General features: G+C 39.4%; 1 protein-coding gene across 1 annotated transcript; it reads right to left on the bottom strand.

Annotated features, from left to right (window-relative positions):
• Window positions 1–218: 218 nt before the first annotated feature.
• neto2b (neuropilin (NRP) and tolloid (TLL)-like 2b) lies at window positions 219–9,502 on the bottom strand. Its single transcript, XM_029280992.2, has 12 exons — window positions 9,251–9,502; window positions 7,789–7,845; window positions 7,474–7,626; window positions 6,481–6,729; window positions 6,304–6,351; window positions 5,585–5,712; window positions 5,049–5,150; window positions 4,048–4,174; window positions 3,530–3,643; window positions 2,526–2,656; window positions 2,327–2,419; window positions 219–1,105 (listed from the first exon to the last, which is right to left on the bottom strand). Exons 1-12 carry the CDS (start codon window positions 9,258–9,260, stop codon window positions 656–658), a joined length of 1,662 nt encoding a protein of 553 aa, XP_029136825.2. The 5' UTR covers window positions 9,261–9,502; the 3' UTR covers window positions 219–655.
• Window positions 9,503–14,258: the final 4,756 nt, after the last annotated feature.

Genomic DNA, 14,258 nt, shown 5'->3' with positions numbered 1-14,258 from the left:
TTTTTTGGAGTTTATAAAACAGAATTATACAACACCAGACTTACTGTATATTTTAAGAGGGACAGTCCAGACAATACCTGTGGGAAACATGTTTTCAAAATCAACAAAGACCTACATCCTGGGAAAGAACATGTGTGACTCCTCACCTGCTGATGGTCATTTAATACCTGATGCTAAAACTGATGTCATATTGAAATAAAGAAATAATTTCCCTAAACCAAGAGGGGAGATATATTTAATCTTTGACACAGGTTAAAACTGATTTCACAAAAACTGAGATTTGAGTAAATCATTGTTTGCTAAATTGTATTTTTTCTCAAAACACTCAAACATTGTTTAAAAACATATTTCATCTGAATTTCTGCTTTACAGTAAAATATATCAGACAAAATACAATGATAACAAGAACACTACGCAGCATTGAAACCTTCTTTACTTAAACACAGATCACAAAAACGATTCAGCCTCCCGGTTGGCTGTTTCAGTTAGTGAACAGCAAATCAGGGAAGTCTTTGTAATTACTGTCATCATAAAGAAATAAAGTGAGAAGGTGAGCCTCCTCTCTTCTCTTATTTTTTTTGTGCCCTGAAAGTGTGGCATACAACATGGCATAAAAAAAAGTTTTTGCTGAATTTATTCCACCTCGCCTTTTATATCAGAAGTCCATGGACAAAGATCTCTGCTGGGCCATTTCATAGTTCCCTCTTCGTCCTCCTGCTCTGCGTACATACACAGCGTACCTTCCATCTTCTCCCTCGTCTTCATCCTCTTCCATCACTCGATCCTGCCGCCCGAGTCCTCTTTCCTCTAAACCGTGATGGCCCTGTATCCGACCTGGTTTCATACTGGGCCAGCTTTTTTTCCGCAGGCCGCTGTGCAAGTCCCTCAAGGGGGGCAAGGAGCTCTGGAAGTCCCCTCGGAAAGGGGGGAGCTCCAAGGATCCCCTCCCGACGCCGTGGGCAGGCTGACTGGTTTTGATCGAGTTGACAGAAGCCTGAGAACCACAGTGGTGTTCATGAACGCACCGTGAGCCTGACGACGATCTCCTGAGCGCCTGCAGGGATTGAAGCTCTTCTGATAATTCTCCGAGATCACCCGACATCTCCTACAAATAATAACGACGATGTTACGTTTGCTACTTGAAAAAGCATCTCACACCTAAAAACTAATAATACAGTAAGCAGACTGATATGGAGTTAGATCAGTCTCTATATTCACAAATGCACACAGAAGGATTCACACATATTTCAATGCACACACATATATTTCATTCTATATAAATGTAAAACAAATCCACAAATAAAAAAATAAGATTCACAAATGTATTTCTGAATCACACACAAATATTTATAGTTTTATATATATATATATGTAGTAGAAATCCACTAATATATAAACTGTTCAGTCTGCATTTACAAACTGAACCTCACTGCATTTGTGTGTGGGACTTTTGAGGCTCCCCTGCCGTGGTTAGATTCACAAATGTATTTTTTTCAGCAGGGCAATGTCTGTAGCCAATCAGATGTCTCCTTCCTATTCAGCAAATCACAGTAGCGTGGATTCAAGGGTCTGTTTTAATGTGATGACTTTAGCGTTGCATCTGCGCATACAGCAATTAGCCCTAGCTGTCAGACAATCTGATTAAGTCATCTTTAATCTGACCAGCACAAATAGTCTTTATACAGCCACAAAAACGTCTCCTCCTTACTTTAACTCTCTCATCCAGGTCTACACTCCCCCCCCCCCCACTACGCTCTGCCAATGAAAGGCGTCTGATCCAACCTTCACAACAGACTCTTCTCCTCTGTCGCCCCCCGGTGGTGGAATGAACTTCCAAACTCCATGTGATCTGCAGAGTCCCTCTGCACCTTTAAGAAAAAGCTAAAGACCCAGCTCTTTCATGAATACCTACTAACTTAATGATGATGGTCTCCATATTATTGATGATGATGATGGTTGTGACGATGGTTTTTGTTTGATAATGACGACTTATAAGATGGTTTCTATACTGATTAGAGCTCTCAAGAACTGCCCTCAATGTTGTGCTTTGCCTCTGGTCACTTCCTGTCAGCACCTGCGTGTCCAATCAGACTCAAAGCTGATCGTTTGCTCTTACTCACATTGTTCCCTTTTTTCTAGATCCTTGCTTGTGTTGTTCTTACTCTCTGATGTACGTCGCTTTGGATAAAAGCGTCTGATAAGTGAATTGCAAAATTGTAGAATTGTACATAGAATGAAATATATTTGTGTGTGCATTGAAATACATTTGTGAATCCTTCTGTGTGCATTTGTGAATATTGACACTGATCTAACTCCATAGACTAACCTTGTCCCGGAGAGTAAAGAGCTCATAATGTGGCGGGTCAAACGCCTCCTGTAAGTCTCCTCGCTGGAACAGGTTATTCTTACGCACCAACACCTTTAAATACAGTTAGAATTCATTAGGATTTAAATGAAATTTTACACCACATTGATTAAACATTCAGATACAAACAAATACCAAATAAGTTTATTATCTCAATTACCTTTTTTCGCGGTTGTTTGACTTGAACCAGGATGGAGACGATGAGGAGCAGAAGCACCACGCCCGTAGACACACAGATTATTGTCCCGTGTGTCTTTGTGATCTGGTGAAAAACACCTTTGCTCTTTTTTTCTGAATGATGGTTATAAAGAGAGGGGAAAAGGTGTGATTAAATAGCAGGACTTTTTAGGGGGAAGTGACATTACATCAATGATTTACTTGTTTCTGGGTCAGGACGGTCTGCTACTTGAATTTACCTTCACCAACAGCCAACACATTGATTAACAGTCATCCAAATAAAGGCCTTGAAGGTCTTTTGGAAAGGCTTTAAAGATAATGAGATCTTTATTTTCATGCCAAAGAAATTGGAAGGAATATTATGTTCTTCCCAACATGCTCCCTCTGGTATATGGTGAAAATAGAAATACAACATTTGATCAACCATTTAAGAAAAGAGGGGGGCCTGCATGCCTGTCTTTATATTTTGTTTAGATCAGCCTTTCCCAAACTTAAGACTGCCGCGGCCCACTTTGAAATACAAAATTACTCCGGGGCCCGTTATGAAATAAAAGTAAATGACTACAGCTATAACTTTCAGTTAGAGTCAATTATTGGACATGACAACATGATATTATGGCAAGATAGACACAAAGGTTTACTAAACATTATGTCCATGAATAGTCATGACACACCTTACTAATCACTTAAAGGGTTGACTCATGGTAAATCATCATTATTGTGATATTTATTTTATTTTTATACTTGGTGGAGGGCTTTTTACGGCCCGCCTGCAGTACCAACACGGCCCACCAGAGGGGCCGCGGCCCACACTTTTGGGAAACACTGGTTTAGATTTATAGCCACAGAATTCCAAGGAGGCTCAATGTGACACAACAGAGACAGGACATGGCCTGCATCATCTTACATAACGCGACACAACTCATTCTGATACACAGCACAGCAAAGCAGAGAATAGCAAAAGTGCTTTAGCAACAACTGGAGTACCTTTGCAGTTGCTTTCATCCCAGGGGAAGACGCAGTTCTGTATGCCGTTGCACACCAAAGAAGTGTTGATGCACATGTTACTGTGGCAGAAGAATGAACTGCCTGCACAGGGTGCTGAAATATAAACACAGACACATCAGTGTGTAACAGAGCAGGTTAGAGGAGCTTCATATATTTGTCATAAAAGGTCAGGCTTAGATAAAAGGGATCCCATTTATCAAGTTTGAATAAAATAATGGACAGACTCATTCAAAAGTAGACATGGAAACCCAGAACTTTTGTATGATTTAAAGTGATTTAACGTATTCTGTACAAGAGTGTGAACACAACTTTATTTTGAATAGCCGTGGTAGTGTTGAACAGAGGCCACATGAGGGCGCCGCCACAAACCTGTTACATTTATAGCAAATGCATACTGTACTCATCCTGTTACAGCTACAGAAACTAAAAAACAAGGACATAAGCAAACATGTAAAACACCAGAGATTATCAATCATCTCAAAAAAGGCAAAACTCACGGTCAGCAAATGAAGTGAACAGCATCCGGAAGCGGCTGAGGCGGCTCGTCTCATCTGCCCACATCCTCACCACTCCCAATCCAGTGTCCAGCATGATGTCATTAGCTACTGTACTACAGAACTTAGCCTGCAAAGTAAAGTGTTTGGATGAGTAGTCTCAAAGACACCAAGGTATGTTGAACAGTTGCTATAATTAAAGATGCACTATGTAGATTTGGTAGTGAAATTTTAAAGTTGGAGAAGTGAAACAATTCTGCGATATATTTTCTGAACTAAATACACAAACTTTATTCAAAGAAAAGAAATGTGTCCCTGGAACACTGTTTGGAGCTTTAAAGCTACCAGGAGAGTTACGGTTTCACTGTTGCGGGCCCCCCACCATCATAACCTCTCACTTAGCATTTTGTCTTCAAACAGTGTTCCAGGGATCAGATTTTCTTCTGAGGGCAGTTTGTGTAAAAAGTTATCAACATATAGCATGTAGGCTATCATATAGAGCAGAGACGATCCAAACACTGACATTAAAACAACAATAAAAACACACAGCAGCCTTAAACTAATTGAACAACATTTTTGTATGTAATTTCACAAAAATAGGTAAAATATGTCATTTCAAGTCATTTCCAGTTTGCATTTGTTTTTGGAAGGAAACTCGCGACTCACCTCTCAGTGTCTCGCGACCCCCCATGGGGTCCCGACCCCCCACTTTGGGAATCACAGATATAGAGCATATACCACATAATCTGTACATTTCTCCAACCTTCACATTTCTCTACCAAAACGCCATAGTGCACCTTTAAAAATCAAGTATTAAAACTGAAAAGGAGAGTAAATGTCAAGGAGATGAACCCTGTTATGTAGCTGCAGGTGAAATGAATTGACAACTGAGAGTTTAATGCAAAACAATCTGCAACAAATAAAAAATAGTGAAGTGCATTTGGTTAAGGGCCTTTGACTTTACGTTCAGGAGTGAATTCTGTAAATTAAAGAAAACTAAATACCTTTAGGTCCTCGATGGCATTACTGCCATCATAAACAGCCACAAAGTTCTTCTTACATTCATTTGAGTTTTCCAGCTGGTATTCCAGGAAGCGCAGGTAAATCTGGAATATGCAAGGAAGAGGGGTTTACTGAACATTTTCCTTCCTTCCTTCCTTCCTTCTGTTTTTTAGCAATCACAAAATGCATGTACTGTATCACTGCATTAAAAAGATTGGTCGTAAATCCTCATTTTGACACCTTTGTTGCATGTATGTAGTCTTGGTTTTAAAAGACTAAAAGACTGGAAGGGTATTTATCTAAGGTTTGTGTAATAGGCAGTGCACTGCAAAATACGGAATAAGCACATCACAAAAATGTCTGCAGGGATGAAGAGCTATGCGGGATGCAAAACACCCTGCAGGCTGGAGACTCATCTTTTAAACCACAAGGCTGTTTTTCATGTTGTTTCCAATGAATCACATCCTCTCTTCTTCTTAATTCTGTGTTAAAGACCTTTTTGGTGTATTATATAACTTTATCCTTAAACGTGCAGTACCTTGTGGTTTTTTGGGGCTCGTATAGTCCAGATGCAGTCCACTGCCTGCTCGGGCTTCACTTTGAATTCTTCCTCCACCTGACTGGAACGGATCATGCCGTCAGCCCCGGACAGCTCAAACTGACAGTCTGACCCCACAGAGAGCAACAGAGGGTATAAGAGCAAACAGGAAGACAGAAGGAAGACAGGAAGAGAAAATTAGATTAGAGGTGACTTTGCATAACACATCAAAGGCTTTATATGTGATTTTTTTGATCCAGCAGATGTCGCCCTTGAGCACCAGCATGAAACCAAAACAACTCGCGCTGCATTGTTGTGTTAGCATGCTAATGCTAGCGATCTTTATTATGCTGGTATCTTCACACTGCATGTAAATTTACCTGAAATGAGCGTGATCTAGAAACACAGTTAAGCAGTGAGTACAGTATGTTATTCTTCTTTTCTCTAGTCCCTCAATTAAACAACTTTTATACACGAGGGGAGGAGTCAGCCGGCCGTCCTGGCGATGTAAACAAAGTGAAGATAGGACTCTGAAAACTCTGAAAACATCACAGACAGTGGGACTCGGGTGTTACACCCATTGTAGACAGTCATGACTCACAGAGTTATTTTCAGAGGATAAACTTTATTTATATTATATTTAAGTGTGAAAAATCACATAGAAAGACTTTAATGTTCATCTGAAATTGTTTTGTGGGCTAAGATGTGTGGTTCTCTACCTGGGATTGGGTTAAGGAGTCCACCCACATGCAGATGAAATTCAGGGTCTTTTGGGGGAAATCATAGAGACAGACAGTGAGATATCATACCATATAGAAGTATAGACATATGCTAGCGACAGCAGAGACATTTGAATGAAATGTAATTTCAGCAGACAAGATGAGAATGTCCCTCACCTGCAGTAAAGGTGTACTGCACCTGGAAGCCGCTCCCCTCAAGTTCCTCATCACTGAAGAAGCGGATCCACATGAAGCGGCCGCTGGAGAGGACGAGTCCAGGACTGGCCGAGCCACAGAATCGATTGAGGAGCGGAGAGAAGCTGAAGGGGCCGTCCCGCACCTCTATGTGGTCGAAACGACACTCGAACGACGCCTCGATGTAGAAGGCCCCGTGAAACAGCAGCTCTATCCTTTGGCGGGGCATTGCTGAGAGAGGCGGAGGGATATGCAGGGATATAATGCTACTAAAAGAATACACAAATAGACACACTTTTGCTTCAATTTAAAAAAATGTTTCAAATAGAAATATTGACGGTGTCTTTCTAAAAAAGTGAGAAACCGCAATTTCACTGAGCCCTTCAAATTGTTTCTGTATTCTAACCAACAGTCTAAAACCAACATAACTTTCAAAAAGTAAAAAAAGATCGGGGCGCTGGTGGTGCAGTGGTGCAGTGGTTAGTGCGCGCCCCTCTCGGAGGCTGTGGTCCTCCAAGCGGGCGGCCCAGGTTCAAATCCAACCTGTGGCTCCTTTCCCACATGTCATTCCCCACTCTCTCTCTCTCTCCCTGATTTCCAACTCCATCCACTGTCCTATCGCTCTAATAAAGGCACAAAAAGCCCCAAAAATAAATCTTTAAAAAGTCAAAAAAAATCTTCACAAGAAAAGCGAGGACAAACAAATGTTTTACATTTTTGCTTAAAAATTGACTGACACCATTTATCATCAAAATAAGCATATTATATCATATGGATGGGGAATGGATTAAAAACTGCAACCTTACGAACGGCTGCAGATTGAAGTCTTGATCATAAGATATAAGTGTTATTTAATCTCCTGTGGACCAGCGCTGATAAAAGTATCAGATCCAGTATGACAACCAGTAATGAAAAATGAAAGTTTTATCCTCAGCTGTGAAATAAACAGGCAGAGACTTGTGTTACCGTAGTTACCTTCTAGTACATATAAGCACTCCTTGTTGGGAGGGTACGTGTTGGGGTAGTTTGGGGAGCTGAAGTTGCCTCCCTCTGTGTTTCGCACCCAGTTTCCACAGTGGCGAGAGTTTTGTGGCCGTTGAGAGGGTCGTACCGCTTTTGATCCTCCATCTGTTTGACAAAAAACACAATTTATGAAAGAAAAACGATTTAATGACACAAGAAAAATCCTTATCTGAAAGGCGTTTAAATAACTGACCAGCCAAGAGCTTCACTCATCTTTAATTCCAGTTCTAAATATATATAGGCTGGTAGTAAATATATCCGTTATACCTTTGGTCTTCTGTGCCACTGAAAATCCCTCCTCGACACACAGGAGAAAAATCCAGACTGTAAAAGAAGTCGACATGTGTGAGGAAAGGAAGAATGTGAGGAAGCTTACAATCAAGGAATAAAAGAAAACAGAGAGAGAGCTTAGCAGGATTTGTGTTGAGCAGTCTCTGTGCACTCATCTGAATCTCTCTGAATGTATACAGGCTATGGGTGAAAAGGACAGAGTAGGAGGACACGCTGCGTCCACCATCTGCTTACTTAAACTCTTCTTCCTGTTATTACATCCTACTTTTCCTTTTTCTGTTTGTAAAACAGAGCAGACAGTGGACTAAAGTAAGACATGAATGACTTGTCTTAACAGTGTGCAGAAGAGTCTCTGTATCTTGGAATAATACCTTATGCCACATTTGTGTCTATTATATAAAATAAAAAATGACCTAAATGGACCATGTTGCCCAAGGACACCAGGCCACTCAAATTTTTGCTTTTGACTTTTCACCAAAGTGGCATGTTGCTCCCAACATCCGCTGACAAACTGCTAAACACGAGACAGCAGTTTGTTTTTTTACATGCACACTGCGGATGTTTATTCAATGTGTCTGGCTAATGTGGCTGCTTTTGAACTGGAGGGACTGGATAAAAAAAAAAATATAGACTCCATCATTTTCTCAGTGCAGTAATCATTATTTCTAAGATCATAAATAAATGAAAATTAATAAAAAGCTCTTGAAATTGTAATATTAGGAAATCTGTAAGCAGACCTCAAGGGTGCAATTTGAAATATGCATCAAGCAGTGTCTGTAACAAACAATTGAAATGTTCTTTTAGTTAAGTGATTTAGGCAAATTTAGGACATTTAAGCGACACTTTCATCTAAAAGTGACTGACTAACCACTTCATGGGAGGATTGATATTCTTTGTTCATTCAAGTCTATTCCTCTGAACCTCTCTCAAAGAGATCATATTTATTCTGTGTCTGTGTGGAGGAAGACCTGAGGCAGCATCAGCAGCATAAATCCTCCTGTCCGGGAAACTAAGCCACCACATGCTGATGCAAGCAAGGAAAGAGATTTCCCTCTTTCTTTCTTTTTTAAAATAATTTCCACGTTTACTTTTTGCTTGCAACATTTGTTTTTTTTTTGTTTTGTTTTTAAGGCTATACTCGCAAAAGCAGAAGACACCGACATGTGCATGTGAGGAGCTGTCACTTCAGCACCATGAGTCTCTTACATTTTCACAGCAGAGGTTACTTCCATTTGAGTCTGGGAATATTTTGCAAAACAACAACGTTTGTGAATAACATCATACACAATTGCAAGACAATACCTCTGCGAAGAAAACTGCAATTTGGGGAAAATAATAATTGTAAAAATGTTATTAAATCCATTCTTTGATGAATAAAACAGAAAGAAAAACAGATCCATTTCATCAGACCCCCTGATTTAAAAGAAATCCCACTCACCCACATGCATCCTCTCAGCCGAAGTCCTTTTTCTTGGATTTGATGTCAAACTTGTGTTTCCATCACTTCGCCCGTTTACATCAATTGTTTCGGATTAGCGCGTGTTAGATTTACAAAATGCAACTTTCACCTTTTCCTCCTTAATCCGATCCGAGACGCTTCTGGGGCTAAAAGGTGAGGATGAACTCATTACTGAATAAACCAAACCGTCTGATGTTTGTGTTAGTGTGAGGCTGATCCGTCCTCTCTCAAATAAACAGATCATCTGTCTGCGGCTGCACGCGCTTTTCAGATTGGTCACAGTTGGCGCGAGTAAGGGGGGGGGGCAGCATACTGCGCATGCGTGTCATTGAGCATGAGTAATATACCTGAAAGAAAATCCTCGTAGCTAGGATAACAGGAATTAACTTTTTTTTAAAAATGTAATTAGCTGAAACAGGGCAAGTGTCCGGAAGGAAAACAAACACATTACACACTCAGGCAAGCACACACACACACACACACACACACACACACACACACACACACACACACACACACACACACACTCAGGCAAGCACACACACACACACACACACACACACTCAGGCAAGCACACACACACACACACAGAGACAGACAGACACACACACACACACACACACACACACACACACACACACACACACACACACACACACACACACACACACACACACACACACACACACAGGACACTATCAGTCAACACTTACATTTCTATGCAGAGCACACAGTCAGGCGCCCATCCTGTTGTCTTTTCTCATTTCTTGGAAGGACACTCAGAAATGCAACCTGAAAAAAAACAAAACAAGATGAGTTGGTGCAGATGGAGATTTAAACTGTGCAGAACATACAGAAGAGAACAGCGGCCACTTTAATCAGACTTCAATACTGATCATCATTCTTTTTATAGGTAAACAGTCAAAGTAATAAGTTGTTATGTTATTGTCAAAGAAGTGAATTTGGGTTGATTTAATCTAGCTAATGGATGGACTACACATCATCAAAACAAGAAGTGTGAATTGTGAATAGGTTTTGGATTTACCTTTCATTTTGATTTTGTATTACTGACAATTATATTTATGTTTTGTAAGGACCCCCTCGAAAATGAGAGGATGCATCTCAAGGGGCTAGCCTTGAAATAAATTACTGAAATTACTTAAAATGTAATTGTCATACAATTGAATCGGTACTGATTGTGTTTTATCATTACATTGTATAATAATTGATGTGTTTTTTTTTACTGAGATAAACATATGAGCAGAATTTCAGTGTTGGTGAAAGTAGAGCTAATTTTACCAACTTTATATGCAGTTGAGCTTTTTAATATTGACAACTTATTACACCATGAGCTGAAACTTAAAAATCTGATCGTACAGAAGTCAATATGCTGTAATAGAAACATTTTATTGCTGTATTGTAACATCTAAGAGAGTAGATGTTGCGGTGATGCTACTTTTAGCCCAGCAGAGGGTATTCAATATATGTTAATAAAGAAAAAAATATCATCTGAAAAATATGATATATATCTGAAATGTCTGTTGTTTGTCTTATTTGTATGATAATAATGGGTCATTAAAACAAAAATGTCCATGTCTGCATTCTTTCTGCCGAAAAATCTTCAAAGCAAATAAAGTACAGCAGAATATCAGCCACCAAACTTCATTAAAAAAAAGCAGAGGAAAACATCCTATCACAAAGCCCAGGGATATATTTTCACAGTCTCCATGGCCGTCATTACTCAGGACGGTGGGGCCAATCTTTCCTCTGCAGAAACAACCTTTGGGGGAAAATAATTTGGCAGGATATGAAAAACTCTTCCAGAAAATACATGCATAAAGTTACATCATCTGAGCTTAAAAATGACACTTCGATTACAAAAAGTGAAAGTGTTGTCTTTCAGATGCATGAATTATTTATTACCCGGGGGGTGCTTTTTGGTTTCCAGTGACTGCGGCACCTCATTTTGAGGTTTTTTTGTGTGAAAGTGTGAGGGGACAGGTTTCCAACAAGCCTCTATAAAAAAAAAAAAACAGTTGTCACAGATGACCACAGAAAGCTAGAACTGCCTGCCTATCACTCAAACGCATGACAAACTGACACACTCAATCACACAAATCTCCTCAGAATGCACCTCCTCTGCTACTGAAGGAAAAAGCTCTGTGGTGAAGTAACAAAAAGGAAAATGGAAATGCTGTGTTTCCTTTGAGTCCTGTGAGTTTCTGTAGTGTTGGAGGAGCCTTTGGAACTCAGAGTTGTCATTGAAGTCTTTTTCCACTTCTGCGTTTTCTGATTTTAAATGCTCCAGAAAAACAACTCTACACAATGCATGTGAGAGGACTCTCTGTCAGAAACATTCAACAAGTAGATGAAAATAAAGTTTCAAAACATCTCTTCTCAATCAAAAGCATCTGCAAGAGCTTATAATGAATTTAATCTCTCTCACACAACGATTTCTTTGTTCTTTTAAGAAACATTTTTGCATGTTAACATGCCAGTTCTTTGATGTATTTTGCATTTTTTTGACTCATAATTGTAGTAATCACAACAATTTGAATTTAAGAATGAACAGGTTTGCACCAAATTAAATGCTCATAAACCTGGTTACTCCTACCTGTCTGAGCTGCTCCACTGACGCACTCCCACCTCCACTCTCAGGTCGGCTGACGCAATATATCAGTAAGACAGTATCGTTAATATGGATATAGTTTATGTTGCATTAAAATAACGTTGCAGAGGTGCCAGGTCACTTTTTTCTCATCTGTCCCTCTTACCCCTGCTCCTCCTCTCTCTCTCTTTTATTGTATTTAAGGAACATTTTTATTTTAGAATATTACTTTTTAGATTCACAATCAGGTAGTTTATTTTTCATGTGTTTTCACTGTTAATAAAATACATATATATATATATATATATATATATATATATATATATATATAGATATCTAGCATATAGATAAAGTGCTTGAACACTTTATCTATATGCTCCTCTCTCAGCTCGTACTGCTCGATGAGCTTTTTGAGCTTCTCGGCCAGCTCCATGTTCTCCTGCCTCAGCTTTTTTATATATCTCTCTCTCTCTCTCTCTCTCTCTCTCTCTCTCTCTCTCTCTCTCTCTCTCCTCTGCTCTGCTCAAAGCCTCGTGCAGGACACAGTATGATACATTTGGGATGCTCCAGCCTAACAGAAGCTGAGAAGTATGAACAGGGCAAAAGTGTCCTTGTTGGGTGCAGTTTGCTCGTGTTTGGAGGATCAGACTGCTCTGGCACTTTCTACAATGACATAGTGAAGTGCTCAGTGGAGCTCTCTGGTTAGTCCGAAGTGATGATTTTGAGATCCAAACAGGACGATTGGTTTTATTATTCCAAAACAGTACAAGTGCTGTGATCTGTCCTGATGATGTGACAAATCAGTTTCTCAATGTTTATATATATATATTCCTTAAGGTTATATATATATATATATATATATATATATATATCTATATACATATATATATATATATATATATATGTATATAGATATATATCGAGTATCGCCATTCAGCTCATCAATATCAAGATATGAGTTTTGGTCCATATCGCCCAGCCCATACTATGACCACTAACTTACTCTGTTTTCATCCATCATCTTTTAGAATATTTCCTTTGTTTTGTTTTGTTGTTGGTCTTCGTTAAACGTCTTTGAGTATTCATAAAAGACAAATATAAATCTAGTGTATTATTATTATTTTAATAATAATACCTACTTGTATGGTCTCAGTGTTATTCACTGAAATCTCTTTCATCAACGTTAAGCCTTAAAAGTACCAACATTTAAGCCTCAGCTGTAGATCAGATGTTTACATTATATTTGAGAGAAGAAGTGAACTGAAACACAGGGATGCTCAGACATCTTTTTTTGTGACGTAAACACACTTTTCAGAGAATGTAGTGCCAAACCACTGGAAGGAAGGCACAGGTTAAAGTAGTGTTAAATGATAAGGCCCCCTTTAACTCTTCATTGGGATTGTAATTAGCATTTTGATTGGAGTCTCAACCAGGCAGTTGATTGCTCTAATTAGCGCCTGCTTAAGGATGAAATTAACATCTTTAATTTGGCACAGTCTATAGCTGAGTGAGCCAGGTGTTTCTGCTTGGTGAACTTCATTTTGTACCCTCTAATCTTTCTTTTTCCTCCTTTTTAAAAAAAATAAAACAAGCAAGATGAAAGAAAATAACATGATATGAAAAAACAAGGAACTTGGTGGGTATAGGATCTAACACCACCGATGTTACTTGATTTTCTTTGTGCAGTTAAACACAACAGAGTGACAAATTTAGAAAGCAGAGAAAGCACTATTATCAGCTTCCTGGGAAAAGTCATTAACATCCTACCACCAGCCTGAGACCGGCAGGAAATCCCCCATGGATTTGGCCTATTAATGTTGATGAGGAAGTAGTCTACAAGTCCCCCACTTCAAATAGTGTGGAACAGATTACTGCATCCCACTGACTTCTAACATTTCATTGATTGTGCGCTTTACTTTTTTTGTCCTCACATTGCCTTTGCTCCTGCCACAGAGTTTGATATTACAGCTGTCGCTTAAGTCCCGACTAATCATGTGCATGCACGGGCCACTGACTTCCTGTATGGGCGACATAACCCTTAAATCAGAATAATTTATTTTTTCCAATCTTTCCTTTAAGGCACCGGAGACATCCGAGACATTTTGATATGAAATGCAATCAACCTCCACAAGATGAGTCCTTACACAATAGTCGGCAGCTTAAGGTTCATTGCCAGGCTGCACCCATCCTCATCCTCTGAGAGTAAACACAAACACCAGTTCCTGCACAGATTTACACACATGTGATATAATGCGGCAGGAAAAGCTGATACTATACAACTCTTATCTCTGGCCCATGTGACAACAGATTGGAACAGGAAAGGATGAGAAGAAAAAACACATTAGGAAATGTCAAAACTACGAACAAGCCAATGAAACA

This window comes from Labrus bergylta, chromosome 7 (genome assembly GCF_963930695.1).
Source record: "Labrus bergylta chromosome 7, fLabBer1.1, whole genome shotgun sequence".
NCBI lineage: Eukaryota > Metazoa > Chordata > Actinopteri > Labriformes > Labridae > Labrus > Labrus bergylta.
Note: the sequence above shows the minus strand (reverse complement) of the source record. Positions and strands in the feature narration are given on the sequence as shown.